This window comes from Dermochelys coriacea, chromosome 11 (genome assembly GCF_009764565.3).
Source record: "Dermochelys coriacea isolate rDerCor1 chromosome 11, rDerCor1.pri.v4, whole genome shotgun sequence".
Classification (NCBI taxonomy): Eukaryota; Metazoa; Chordata; order Testudines; family Dermochelyidae; genus Dermochelys; species Dermochelys coriacea.
Window position 1 is genome coordinate 39,515,954 of NC_050078.2, and position 15,378 is coordinate 39,531,331.

Consider the following 15,378-nt stretch of genomic DNA (forward strand, 5'->3'; position numbering starts at 1 on the left):
TTACTCATAATGAAGTACCAGACATTCATACTGGGCAACTTTTGTGAAGCAATCTCTTTAAAAAACATTTTCTGTGAATCCACTGTGAATAGACATAACATCATAGCTGCTAACTTTACCCTTTGCAGATAATACTTTTATTTGAGTATTCTGTAGTGTGTTTATATTTGAGACCTGATTCATAGCTATTTCCTTAAAGACCAGATTCTGCCATCCTTACTCACATTGCATTATATCTTACTCTGCAAGTTTCAGTGATTAAATATGCATAATGATTGCCCTTAGAGACTAAAAGCAACAGTTGCTTCTTTCAATCTATGACAGCTGCAAGAGCAACTCTTCTTTCCACACCACCATCCACCCTAAATTCCAACTTGTAAGAGGCTGTACCTATATTTAGTTGGAAGGATTAAATTACAGAGACTTCAGGCTGGGCAAAGCACATTGATCTGCCTTTTTACAGGCAGACCTTAGTGCCGACAACAGCAAAAGATTTCAGTTTCCTCCCACACACCCTATTATTCACAAAATGGATTCCCAAAGGGAACTCACTGAAGAGCTTCGACTTTACCAATCCACGCTTCTTCAGGATGGCCTCAAGGAACTCCTGGATGAGAAAAAGTTCATTGATTGCTATCTAAAAGCTGGTGATAAAAGCTTACCTTGCCACAGATTGATTCTATCAGCTTGTAGTCCTTATTTCCGTGAATATTTCTTATCTGAGCAAAGTGAAGTGAAAAAAAAGGAGGTAGTTCTAGACAATGTGGACCCTAGCATCCTGGATATGATTGTCAAGTACCTTTACTCTGCAAGTATTGATCTCGACGATTCTAATGTGCAAGATATTTTTGCTTTGGCCAGCCGCTTTCAGATCCCTTCTGTATTCACTGTGTGTGTATCCTATCTTCAGAAAAGACTTGCTGTTGGTAATTGTCTAGCCATCCTTAGATTAGGTCTCCTCCTTGACTGCCCAAGACTTGCATTGTCTGCCCGTGACTTTGTGTCGGACCACTTTGTGCAAATTTGCAAAGAAGAAGACTTCATGCAGCTGGCCCCCCATGAGCTCATCTCAGTTATTTCACCTGATAGCTTAAACGTAGAAAAGGAAGAAGTGGTATTTGAAGCAGTAATGACATGGGTCCGAACAGACAAAGAGAACAGAATAAAGAGCCTGGGAGAAGTTTTTGACTGCATTCGTTTTCGTCTTATGGCAGAAAAATATTTCAAGGAGCATGTTGAGAAGGATGATATAATCAAAAGCAACTCAGATCTTCAGAAAAAAATCAAGGTTATTAAGGATGCCTTTGCTGGAAAATTGCCTGAACCTACTGTAAGCAAGGGAAAGTCAGGTGAAGGGGAAGTAAATGGTGATGTAGGGGATGAAGATTTACTCCCTGGATACCTCAATGACATTCCGAGACATGGTATGTTTGTCAAAGACCTTATTCTTCTGGTTAATGACACAGCTGCAGTGGCTTATGACCCTGTAGAGAATGAATGTTTCCTGGCAGCCCTGGCAGAACAGATTCCCAGAAATCATTCCAGCATAGTCACCAAACAAAATCAGGTCTATGTCGTCGGAGGACTGTATGTGGATGAGGAGAACAAGGATCAGCCTTTACAATCCTATTTCTTCCAGGTATAAGCCTCATATTCATTACAGTCCTGCTTCTTCCAGATATAAGCCTCAACATCAGTATGGTGTTATCATGACATGAAAAACAGACTTTCTGCAAGTTACTGAAGGGTATTTAGGTTTAACTCTAAATATAGAATAGGGAAATGTTTGATTTAATTAATTTCAGTCACATGATTTTTCCTAAAAAAGTTTACTTGTGGCTGTAGTCTTTGAAATTCCTCCCAGAACAGCATAGTCCATTAGGGACAAATGTTGTCTTTCACTTGACTTGCTTGGCTTTTAATGGCAGGTTTCTATATTAAACTGATTCCTATTAAAACAAAAGCTTTTATGAAAATCTGCATTTTAGGCCCATTCTTAAGAGGTGCTGAGCATCCAGTGCTCTTAGTGAAGCCCATGGGAATTGCATTTTCTCTGTCATTCAGAATTAAGACCTAGGTGAGTTCTTAAAGTTTAGTTAACATATTTTAATCACTTAAGGCCAATTTTTCAAAGGTATTTAGGCACCTAAAGATGCACCTAGTGGGATTTTCAAAAGTGCCTAGATTCTTACTCCTATTGATTTCAATCAGAGGTGCCTAGGCACTTTTGAAAATCCCACTAGGCACCTTTCTGCATCTTTTGGTTCCTAAATGCCTTTAAAAATCTGGCCCTTAGTGTCCTAACCAGATTAACTCTTTCCCCCCCCCAAAAAACATCAGTAGGTGTCCTACCGTGTTGCTGGCTGGCAGATTTCCAAAATTGTAAAGCTTGAAGTAATTTGAGATATGTCAGTTTAAATACAACCTTCTTAAATTGGCAGACAGCCTCTAATAATGCTCCAAATACTATATTTCAGCCTAGAGCGAATGTGGACATTTAAATCCATATAAATGTAAGATTTATTAATACAAACTATGGCTGAACCTTAACTGTAGTGACACAGATGATATAAAATTAGCACACACAAAAAAGCTCAAGGAGTATGCTTATGTCAAACTTATCCTGGGGTTTTTAGATACATAGCTACATTCTGTACCCTTGGGTATTTCAACTGTCTCTTGATTTATTGGATGGTATGCTCTGATTCCAAATCCTTGACTTCAGTGGGTGATTAGCCTAAGGAGTACAAGATTGGATCCTTTGTTAGCATATGATACAAGGCAATACTAAATTATATAATTTTAAAGTCATTGGCAGATATTGAAAATAGCAATTATTGCAACTGTTTCATGAGCTATGGATTAATATATCTCGTTCAGATACTAAGGTCATGAGCTGGGTTACAATCTTTAGAAAGAACTGTTAGTTTTCTAGAGAGAGATTACATTAGTACTGTTTCATTTCCTTACATAGACATAAAGCTCTAATCAATGAAGTACAAGAGTTGCTACAAAAATTTGCTTGCGGTGCTAGTGTTACATCGGTTTCAGAAAATCTAATCTAGAATTAGAACTGAATTATCAGGCTATAATTCCATCATGGGGTTTTTACTGACACACACCACAGGAGTGAGGCTAGGAATTGATGTAATTTCCAGAATCCTCTTTTTTACATATTTCCTTGATCCATGCCCTGAATTTCTGCTGCCGTCCTGTCCCCTTCCCATTCACCCACCCCTTGCTACTCCTAAATGCTGCTGCTGTTGCTCACTGCTAAAATATCTCTACTATTCTGCACTACCAGCTTGGTGATTGTTTCCTTCAAAATTTTAACATGGTAGACCTACAACATTTCCCTGCTTCTTCACCACTTCTGCTTCACTAGCCTTAACAGTGCCTGGCAAGGTGGGAGAAAACTAAGCTACTGCCCATCGATAAATTTGTCCCTAATTGTACATTACTCCATCAGAGCTTATACGCAAAAGGAAATTCCCCACACCAGTTACATTGCTGATTCACTGATTATGTTATCAGCTATAATGAATAGGACGCAAGAATTCCTCTGTCCTGATAAGGCCAGTTCAGGCAGAGCTTTGCATAACTACCTGAGGAATCTGTGTCCATTAATTCCCAAGTTCCACTGCAACAAATAAACTGTTGACCAACTGGGGAAACTAGTGAGTTTTGGAGCCAGAAGTTTCACCAGAGCTGGACCTAGACTATGGAACTCATTCCACAAGGGATAAGAATAACCATGCACCTCACCTCTCAGAGCTAAATACAAACCTCACTACTTTGAACTTTCCCTCAGTCTGATCACACAGACACACAAAACATCCATCCACATACCAACAAAAAATTCCACTATAAACTACTCACACTATTGTCTATAGGCTAGAAAGCAAGGAAGAAAAAGATTTCTATTCTTAACTGCCGGGGAGGTAGTCAGATACCACAGGGAAGGGGGTTATGCAAGGACATAATCAATCAATCTCATGTAGGGTAGGTCTCTGAAAACATCCCACGGTCTTTCCTCTGTTTGCCCGTTGTTCCTCTTCTGTGACTGCTTACAGCACAGCGAAAGTCAATGGAAATGAAATCTTCTGAGTGTGTCAGATGAGAAGTCAGTAATATGACCAGTGGGACTGGAGACTGGTTTGTACAGAAACCAAGCCTTGGGGGTATTTGATTTTTTTTCCGTTCCTTTAAGAAAAACACAATTCACCCTCACTCTGCTGGGTGCACACTAAGACCCTAAGAACTTTTGAAGCACTACCATGGGAGGAGCACTTATTGCTCCAGCAGAATTAGAAGGAAACTGCATGCCCTTTGGGACATAATGCGTCCTGGGTGCTATGGGAAGGGTGCTGGGCAGATTCACTCGACTCACCCTTAATAAGTTATAGGCAGCAATCCTCTGCTGATCCCTCTGTTCAGGACAATAAGTCAAGGCCATACATTAATAATAACTAGAAACAGAATGACTAGAAGTATTGGAGAGAGAATAGAGAGGGAAAAGTTGGCAGTAACTATCCTGTGGGGGTGGGGGGAGGAGTGGGCACACATCAGCTGATCCAATGGTTGGGGAGTTAGAATAAATGTAATGTGGAGCACTACTGATCCACTTACAGCATCTAAATCTATTTCACACAGCTGTTTTCATTGTGTGGGCTTTTACTATGCATCTTTCCTGACATTTCCTATTTTGATGTTCTTTCAGCTGGATAGCATTGCTGGTGAATGGATAGGCCTTCCTCCACTGCCTTCAGCCAGATGCCTTTTTGGTCTGGGAGAGTCGGACAACAAACTGTATGTAATTGCAGGAAAGGACCTTCAGACAGAGGAGTCTCTGGATTCAGTATTGTGCTATGATCCTGTGTATGTTGACAGTTTATGTTTACCAAGCATGTTTAAAATAACCTTTTTTCATTTAAGTTGCCTTAATAGTATGATCTTCCAATTCCAGGGCAGTAAAATGGAGTGAGGCCAAAAAGCTTCCACTCAAAGTATATGGCCATGCAACAATTTCATACAATGGGATGATATACTGTCTTGGAGGAAAGACTGATGACAAGTGAGTACGAAATAATTTTATGGCAATTGGTAGCATTGTTTAGTTGGGTGTCCTCTCACTCAGCAATCAAAGCTCACTTTTTTTTTTTGCAACTGGTTGTGGGTTTGGTACATGGAATCACATGATGATATCTAGAACAAAATATCCATGATATTATAAAGTATTACGTACCTATTATTATGGCCAATTGGCTTGATTAGCTGGCTGTCTTGTTTCTGAGTCATACTATGTTCAGTTGTGCATACATGATTCAATGTTTCTCATTGGGTTCTTCACAAAAAGTTTATTCCTAGCTTCTTGGTCAGATTATACATGACAAACACTTGCAGCACATTGATGACTCTATCCAGCTACTGAAACTCCTGTTTTTAATCATTCCAAATTGGAAAGCCTTGTTAGCACTGTATTTAGAGACATACTATAATGATTTCATTAAAGTAAGAGACTAGGAGCATGAGTGGAAATAGGATGCGTCTCTGTGTAAAGCATTATAGTCTTGAGAAATAACTTGGGGCACCCTGATAGGTTTGTTTGACAAGTGCCAGAGTTGTCTGCTACAATCTGAAATTAGCTAATTTCTAAAAGCAGGTTGTCTACTATACAACATGATCATCACTCTACTTGGTGCTGCTGTCTTATTCTCCTGGAGTGAAAGTGATCCTCCCATTCCAGTAGAAACTGGAAGTGAAATGCTTGCTCTTCATGTACAGGATATAAAATGAGGAACTCAAGAACTCAATGAGCAAATCTTCTTATTTTTCCTATAAACCAGGATAAAGAATCAAATTGTGTGCAGGAGTTAGAATTTTCCAACATTAAACACTAATGCAACAAAACTACTACAATAGAAGATAGCTTGAGGAAATCCTGATTCTTGTAATCAAGAAACTATGGTATCTAAATTACATTTTAAAAATTTCTAGTGCACAGACAGTAGACTTGCCCCTGCAGCTTTTTCTTTGGGTACGTCAGTACTCATATTTTGTGGATAAATCTCTCCAAAACAGAATATTCTGCAAAAGAATAAAAGTCCACAGTGTTAGTTATTTGATTATCTTAAACTACACTGTAGCCCCTAAGCAAATAACCTCTTATCCTGATCTGATCTGCCATCTCTACACCTCAAGTCTCTCCTTAAATACACATTTCTTCCTATCAGCTGTAGTCTTCCAGGCTTAGTGACAGTATCATGTTAATGCACACATTATAAGGGTTATATATAATCAATTAAAGCAACTGTGCGATCTTATTGTAGTAATCCTTGTGCTCAGCCCCCTCTTTTTGTTACCATCCCTCAACACATGCCATCTTAACCAAGCTATATGGAACAGGGACATTTTTTCTTGTGTGTAAAGCACCATACACATTATGGCACTATGTAAATAGCATAACATTTATATCCAGTGCTATGGATGTGAATGGGGATTTACAGAAACTCACAAGGCCTTGTCCCTTCCCTACGGAGTATTCAGTCTAAGTTAGAAATGAGAGAACCTCGGGTCAGGAGAAGGAGGAATAATAATTAACATGGCTCCGACAGAGGTTTATCAAACCATGTAGTTAGTTCAATGAATTGTGCTTGTATGTATTGACTTCTAAAAGAATTAAAAGTCCTTGTACAGCACTATATGCACTTTGAAGAGCAAATTCAATCAGGATGATCTAGTTAACATATTAGCATTAAAAACCCAAAGTGCCTAGCTCTTCTTTCTATCTCCACCCACCTTTGTTTAGCCATTTACCTATATCTGAAATAAGTGTGATGAGCAGGAACACCGTGGTCTAGGTACGTGCCATTCTTTCACTGAGTATACATTACACAGAAAATCCACTTAAATGAGATGTCTCTTTAAACTTATCTATTCAAAGGATTTACCAGAGATGCTTAGAGTTTTTCTTTTTCTCCACAGAAAATGTACTAACAGGGTATTTATATACAATCCCAAGAAGGGAGACTGGAGAGATCTGGCTCCCATGAAAGTGGCTCGCTCAATGTTTGGAGTGGCTGTCCATAAAGGCAAAATTGTGATTGCAGGAGGTGTTACTGAAGAAGGTCTTTCAGCCTCTGTTGAAGCCTTTGACCTCACCACTAATAAGTGAGTGGATATCCAGACAATTTTTAAACAATTTTTTAATTGGAATTTTAGTGACTAAGTTGCCTTATTTTTAAATTAATTTTATTGTGGGGAAAATGGTAAAGGTGTGCGTTGTCGGGGGAAACAATTCAGGATAAACTATTTGCTTCACATATAATTACTATTTAATATAAAAACTCCAAGCAGATTTTCAGTTTTAAATCCATGCTCTTAATTACTACGTATACTATTTATGGTAGGTTATAATTGTAATGAGATTACTGTAAAATCCATAAAGTCAAATTAGAAAATATGCTGATCTTTTACGTAGCAGATACGCTTCAAATTAAATATGTTCTATCCCAGACCAGGTCATATTTAGAATTAAACTAATAATATAAAAAGTGGAAGTTTTACCAAAAAATTATTCATGTAGGGAAGAATATATTTGACTTTAGCTTCTACTCTGTGACCTTTTCCTGTAGAAATTTTTCATTTTGCCCAAATGCTTGACAAAAGCAAGTCAGAATATAGGTAATTTTATCTATTATCCTTCTTTAGTATTTTTTATGGCTCTCTTACACTTTCATTCTGCATTTAAACCTATCTTATGAGGAAAGTATAACATTCTTGTTGCATTTACACTGCTGCTGGTTAGGGTTTACCTATGCAAGTGTTTTAGGTTTTGATGTCCATGATTCTGCACAGGGGAGAGTAACATTGCAGTGGAAAACTCATAACGATGCTAATTAGCTTGACTCTTCTTGCTCCATTATGTTAATGCTGGATCAACAGAGTGAACAGAAAGCACGCGCACACAAACACACACACACACCCCTTTGAAGGCTGCAGCAGGAAGTAATGAGGACTTCCCTGCATAAAGGATCTTGAGCATGCACACTTTGGCCTTAATGCTGGTGAATGGAGAAGCAGAATGTTAGTGTTGATATGGTACGGGCTTTCCCACGTGCTAAGGCTCCTCAGACAAATCCTTAACCCTTGTGTTTCTGCCAACCATAGCTGTCAGCATGGGATCTCTCAGATACTTCTTTCATTCCGTTCAGAATATTTCTTAAGTATTGTCTGACAGATTTGATTTTTTTTTATAAATAACTTACAGGTGGGAGGTTATGCCTGAATTCCCCCAGGAGAGAAGCTCTATCAGTTTAGTCAACTTGAATGGATCTCTGTATGCTATTGGTGGTTTTGCTATGGTTCAACTTGAGTCCAAGGAATTTGCACCCAATGAAGTTAATGACATATGGAAGTAAGTTCTATTGTAATCACATTTTTTAAATGGAAAATTCACCTTGAGGTTTATAGAAGCTAGGGAGTAAGTCAAATCAGTATTACCCTTTCATTTAATAAATGAACTATTTATACACATTTTAAGGGACCGGTTGCCATAGTGTCTGGCGAGCACAACCTTTGTGTGCAATGAAGTAATACAGATGTGAGACTTGGACCTGGGGAATACTTCCACTTTCTGGTGAAATAATGTAAACAATACATTCTAAGTCACATCTCGCCAGTTGCAGGCTACAGCAAAGTATAGAAAAAGGAGAATGGGGTGCAGTATTTCTGGGTCTGTTCAGCTCCATAAAGTGAAATACATGTTGCACTCTGACTCTGGCTAAAGTACCCTAATATCACCTTGTACACAATGCTGCAAACCTCTTTCTTACGTTGCTTAAACAATTTCTAACTCATCATGTTCTCTGATGCAGGATGATCTGAAAGAGACAGCAAAATGGACAGTATTATCCCTATTATTACTTTCACATACACTAATAGATGAGTTGCAATCCACATATACACTTCTAGACCAAACGCCTTTAGGGAGAATCACATACACATTCTAGAGTTTGAATCTGAATTAGCTAAAATGTGTGAAAAATCCCATATAGTCTGCAACTCTGGAATTGTTCAGGTAACTTAAGGCATGGGGAGCAATTGGTCGGAAGGTAGAAAGGATTCTTGGAAGAAATGAGTTTGAGGAATGATTGGAAGAGGAAGAGAGGGGATACTTGGAGAACAGACACCAGGAGACTGTTCCGGGATGAGGGAAGTATGCTGCAAGGTGCCTAGCCAATAATAAGATAAAGGGACAAAGGGAAGGAATCGGAGCATCCTAACATTCTATTTGGGAGGATAGAAGGGATCTTATGTAGCAACAGTTTAACACTAAGGCTGCTGGGAGCTCTTGACATGTGGATTATTCTCCATTTTATACACGTGTCTGAGGGAAAATGTCAAGCTCAAAGAGCTAAGAAATTGAAGTGGATCTGTATTCACAGTATTTTTGTTAACTGCAGGTATGATGATGAGACGAAAGAATGGTGTGGCATGTTGAAGGAGATTCGCTATGCCTCTGGAGCCTCCTGCCTTTCAACACGTTTAAATCTATTCAAATTATCAAAGCTGTAAACAAAAAGGCTGGGAAATTAAATATGAGGAGGGACTTCTGATTATAGCCATTTTATTTTTGTTGCATAAAAACAAACTGTACAGAGATTTATAGCTAAGTATCCCTTAAACTGTGACTGCAGCTGTGTTTTAAATGGTTACTAATTTTTTTAGATAATAAACCAAAACTAACTTTTTGCTCAAGGTTAGAATCAGAAAGAATTCTGATTGACATTGACTGGAACTTGTTTTGAATAAATGAAGATATCATGTGAAACTCAATCCTTCCATTGTGACATTCTCATTGAATTAACCAGAGTTCTGCTTACAGGATTGGGCACTTATTTTGAAAAAGTTTTAAGAAGTCCTACCACAGGTGTAAGAGACATCCCTAAAGTCAATTAATTTCTAGGTACCTGTTAGTTCTATTTAATTTGTCTTACTATTGACATGCTGTTTATACAGCTTTATTTTCCACTCCAATCATATACACAAAAGTTGCATTGTATTGCCAGATTTACAAACGTTTTTTATATACACCATTTAGAAGAGAGTAATTGAATCTGACATATGCATAAGCCTATTGAAGGCAAAAGATACATCATGTGGCCTAGGAAACATGCTTCAGTTAATGCAGTACTAGTGGTTCTGTGAGCCATGAAAACAGAAGTTTACGAGGTTATTAGGTAACGGTTATTAGCCCTACAATTTGACCTGCTTTGCTTTTTCTTCTGGTTGCAAAATCCTTTTAACTTTTTTTTCTTTGCTGTGATTTTTTGCTTGTTTATAAAGCAGATTCTTCCGTAATGTTTTTGTAAGACATTTTCAAGGCCCATAACCTAGCACTCATGAACAACCCTCCAATGATAAACCCTCGGTGTGCACCTGTGACAAAGGGAAATATTTTCAGTGAAGAAATGGATTTCAATTAGGGCTTTTAAATAGTAGCAAGGAAAAATTATTTTAAGAGTGATGAAAAATATCTTGGCAGTCTCGGTCTTAGTGGTCCTTGTTTAGTTATGTCTGCTGCTCAGTAAGTCATAGTCATCATCATACAAAAGGTCTACATTCCTTATTAAATTACATATGTTAAGGAGGCAGGAGAAATCAACAAAGGGCAAAGGGCATTTTGTGGAAACAATGCTATGAGACTTGGCATCATAAACTCTTTGACTTTTTCTGTTGAGAATACAGGTGTGCAAATGGAGGAAACCTGCAAAGAGGGGCTGGGACCAAAGTCCTAGTGAGCCTGTTCATCACATCCACACCCAACTAATCTATCTAATAGGGTACTTCATGTACAGGGCTCTGGAGAGACTGTATTCAGTAATATATTGATAAACTGAAGGGAGTTTAAGAAGCATCATAAGATGTGGAAGGGGAGAGGCATGAGTTTTCTTGCTGCACTACAAAGATCAAAGGAAATTCATTCCGTGTTGGAAACCTCTTTTCCTTTCTCCCATCTCCCCACCAAGCTGAAGTTCCATCAGGCAGCAGGGACTCAGTTGTGCTATTTACAACATGGGGAGGGGCAGCAGGTTGAAGCAATATATTCACACAGCCCTTTTTGGCTTCAGTAACTGTGTACATGCTTCGCAACACCACAGCTCTCCTTCCAGTGAAGAGGAACGCATTGATCTTTGCAGCATGTGATCTAATATCACATCTCCAAAGGTAAGTGTCAAAATATATTCCTGCGCACCACCCATCCGGGAAGAGGACCATGCTAAATGCACATGACACACGATTGCACATTCAGCAAGCCCTTGGAATAATTTTTTTTTTAAACACTCCAGAGACCTGTGAAAAGCATCAAGCCTCACAAGCACCAACAACTATCTGCTATGCAACACTTCCCACCATTTGAAAGGGGAAAGCGAGGTCTGGATAGAGCTAATTTTGGACATATTTACTAAAATGCAGCTAGGAATCAGCAAAGAAAATGTATTAGTGGCTTTGATAGTTGTATATTCAATTTTTATCAAATTTAAATTACACAAATTTCATGCAGCCTTTGGCCAAAATATAACTTAGCATTATATATTCTTTAAAATGTAGTACAGCTGGTATTTTTATGGCACATGAATGAGGAAATACCACTAATCTAATCTAATATGATTGTAGCAAACATGTCAGGACTGTATAAAAATTAAAAAGAAACCCTCAATATGAATGTAGATACTTCCAGTACTGCCTTCCTAGGAGAGATAATTTAGCATGTCCCAAAAGGCACAGGCACAAAAAGGCATTCCAGGATGACATTGTACAAGTATATTCCCCAAGTCTCACCTTTTCGGTTTTCCCCAGAGCACATAGTATCAGCCAGCTCCTCAGCTGAAGTCAATTGACAGCCTTGTTTAAGTCAATGGAATGATACCATCTGAGGAACTGGCCCTATAATTTTAGGAATATCTGTTTACATTGATCTTTGCTGCCAGCCATACGCTGGATTGCCTTGATAATTCAGGGCTTGTCTACACAGGTAAGTAAGTAAGTCTAAAATAGGTAGTGTGAATTTAAAGTGCATTAACTATTCCACTCTTAAATCCCACGTGGACACTGCACATTAAAAGTGCCTTTGTGCAGTATAGCACAATATACTTTAAAGTGTTAATATCTCAAATGCTAATTGACATATGGATTATGCCTTTAGGCTCCACCTCCTTTTTGTCTCTGTATATGGAGGAGTATTGGGTTTGAATAAGAGGGTTTTCATATTTTTCAGCACCTGAAAAGCCTTTTGGCTTGTGATCTACAGGTCAACCTTACCCCTGCTCTGCTATCCATTGTATTTGAGTCAGCAGCAAAACCTGAACTGTACATGTTTCTAGAGCAACTAGCATAATTGGGCCCCAATTCCAATTGAGGCCTATGGCTGGTTCCATATGATAAGTTTTTTTACTACTTGAAATCAAGATAAAGTACATACATGGCATTAGCTCTAGTTACTATATCCAAGACTGAAATGAGAGACACGGAGTGGTAGTTTTTTGGGTCTTCTCTTTGTAAGCACACAGGCTCTCCAACTTCTCCTTTGTTTTTCAACACTTACCCAAAATGCTCGCTTGTGGTTCTGCAGTTTATTTTGCAGGCTCTTTTAGAGTTCTTGATGCCTCTGCTATGGGTTGTAGTCATGAGTAAAAAAAAACTCAGACTTCCTCCACAAAGGCCCAATTCTGACTTCAGACATAGAATTAAGACACCTGTTGCTGACCAATAGGACACTAATATTGACAACTATCAACACTTGCTGCCAGTTAGTACCCTTAACAAATGAATTGTAATTCCTTTAGATTGTAAAATCCCCTGGCAAGAGACCACCACCCAGAGGGTCACACACAGTGTTCACTAAATAAATAACACTTAAACATTTACTCTAGAGGAACAATATGGTAAAATTTTTGGAGTTTTAGTCAAATTATTTATTGCAATAGGTTTTTTCCCCAAGTAAAATTTAATTTATTTCCATGAATTTTTAGCTAATTCATTTTGTTTCAATATTCCTTAATATATTAACTAGCTGGTACTAGTGGAAAAGTCACATGTTTAGGATACTTTGAAGCTCTTTTTCTCAGGACTTTTTTTTTTTTAAAAACCAGCACTACAAGATAACAGCCCTTCTTCAGGATGTGTGACTAACACAGATGGCATTAGTTGACAGCAGTGGTTAGGAGGAAAGACAAACAAACCTACCACTATTTTTAAATAGTTTTTTTAAATAACACTCACCGATTTTAATTCGGAATGAAAATGATTTCAAACTAATTAAACACACCACTTTAAAAAATAAAATAAAAAATAAACACACTTGGTTTCAGTTTTTTTCACTTTTCAAGGACAAATGTACTTTCTTAATCCATTTCAGTACAAGTTTTGATCTAGGTCTTACTTTCTCCTTACAAATATTCAACATAGAACCCAGCCTTGTGTAACTTACGAACATTTATCAGCATGGACACAAGATCTGTATGCCTGCCCCTTTATTATGATAATGAAAAACCTAATTGCAGCAGAGCAGTTGTGTTCAGCTTCTCTCACATGCAAGCCAGGTAGGAGGCCATCAAGTATGCTGAGAAACACATTATCCACTTTCTGCCACAAGCCCAACCTCCTTTCTTACACCCCCCAACAGCTTGTGTAGCCTGTAATCTGCCTGTAGGAAAGCTAGAGTCCATGCAGGTGATTTCTGACTAGTTCACAGCTTTTTGCTCCATTTTACTGCAGCCTAACCTAGGTTTCCTCACATGCAGTTCTGCCTTTAATAGCTTTGATAGTTTTTCGATGTTTTGTTTTACAAGAGGAACAAAATGAAGTGCACAGTTTGTGGAGTCCCCAGAGCCCTGTCTGCAAGGTGTAGCCCTCCCGTACAGTGCTGCTTTTATGCACTGCAGTAGAAGAGCAATCCACAGCACTTGCAATGCCTGTCAGCTTGATCAGGAGTCCCAAGGCCATAGGAGAAGAACCAGCAGCCCCCACCCAGTCTTCCACAGACCGGAGTAAATAGGGCCCCACAGAGTCAGGTATTCTCACAGGGGAAAGGAACAGCTTACCCTTGCAAGCTAGAAGCTTTTTCCCTTAGTCCTGAGGAGATAGCATTAAGTTAATACTTACTGGCTGTAAAGGAAGAAGTAGTAGCCAATTGCAAGATGGCTAGTTTAGAGTTACAGCAGCTTGCCCCTGCCAGATTTAAAGGAAAAGCACCAGAAAGGCATGCTGGGACAAACTTTCTGTTAAAACGGCAGCCCACCGATCAGAGGAGCCCTAATGACCAGGTAGTCAGAAAGAAAATTGCTCCAGAGAAATGTTGCTTCTGCATAGCATTACTTTGCCACACCATCCATATCTCCCTCCAACAAACACTTTGTTTGTTCTGTTCCCTTCTCCTGCATCTCATTGTCTTAGGTTTTCTCAACAATCCTGAGTGCTTGTCAGACTACTGGAAGTCTTGTTGCTCTGGAGATAGTTTTGGGAAGTCCCTAAAAAGCCTGACATCAGGTAGGCATGGTATTACCTTTTCCCTCACCAGTCCTAAGAGAGTATTAGAGATTTCACTATGACTATGGCCTTCCTGATACTTTACTTAAGTTTTCAGCACATATTCATAGTTTTGCCCTCTGGTGCATTAGAAAGCCTCTCCCTCACTTATAGAAATGCCATTCAGTATTTTGGGAAATGAGTAAGAAAAGTAACCCCAAAATCCCCCATTAACCATTAAAGGCAGTGCTGTTCTTTAGGACACTGAGGTCATAAGCTCCATCTCAAACTTAACAATATTGAATAATGTGTCCTCTCTTTCTAAGTGGAGAAGTTACCTTACTCATATTTGAACTTAAGTTTGGCTGCAAGCTGTGCCATGTAATACCAGATACTCTCATTAGTTTTTGGAAGGTCTTTGCTGTCTTCCACAAGTCTCCCAAATACAATTCACCTTTAACTTCTGCACTGTTTTCTCTTTAATTTGTATGTAATTTTATTGCCAATGGGCTGGTCCAATGAGAGCTTCTGTGCAAATGAGCCATGTGCAATCCCAAGCTCTAGCAAAATCCTTCAGGTAGTCCTACAGTACTCCTAGAGTAAAGTCCTTTAGCTTTCCCTGCCCCTGCCCCCCATTTTAGAAACCCTTTAATTTTATTTGCTATATAGCTATAGTTTTACAGCCACATCATGAGTTGCATGTGAACATTGTGCAGTGCAGACTGGGGGTCTGATTGGGACTTTGGACTAGTTTACTTTTTGGGGCCCAAGAAATATTCAGGGAGGTCCCAGCCACACTCCCTACATCAGAGGCCCAGGATTCTGCACCCCAGAGGAAAATCCTCATTA

The 15,378-nt window shown here is 38.8% G+C and overlaps 1 protein-coding gene across 1 annotated transcript; it reads left to right on the top strand.

The window, feature by feature from the left end:
- The first annotated feature begins 18 nt into the window (after positions 1 to 18).
- Positions 19 to 9,832, top strand: KLHL41 (kelch like family member 41). The gene is made up of 6 exons (XM_038421793.2): positions 19 to 1,639; positions 4,721 to 4,878; positions 4,967 to 5,074; positions 6,985 to 7,170; positions 8,270 to 8,416; positions 9,465 to 9,832. Exons 1-6 carry the CDS (start codon positions 530 to 532, stop codon positions 9,574 to 9,576), a joined length of 1,821 nt encoding a protein of 606 aa, XP_038277721.1. The 5' UTR covers positions 19 to 529; the 3' UTR covers positions 9,577 to 9,832.
- Positions 9,833 to 15,378: the final 5,546 nt, after the last annotated feature.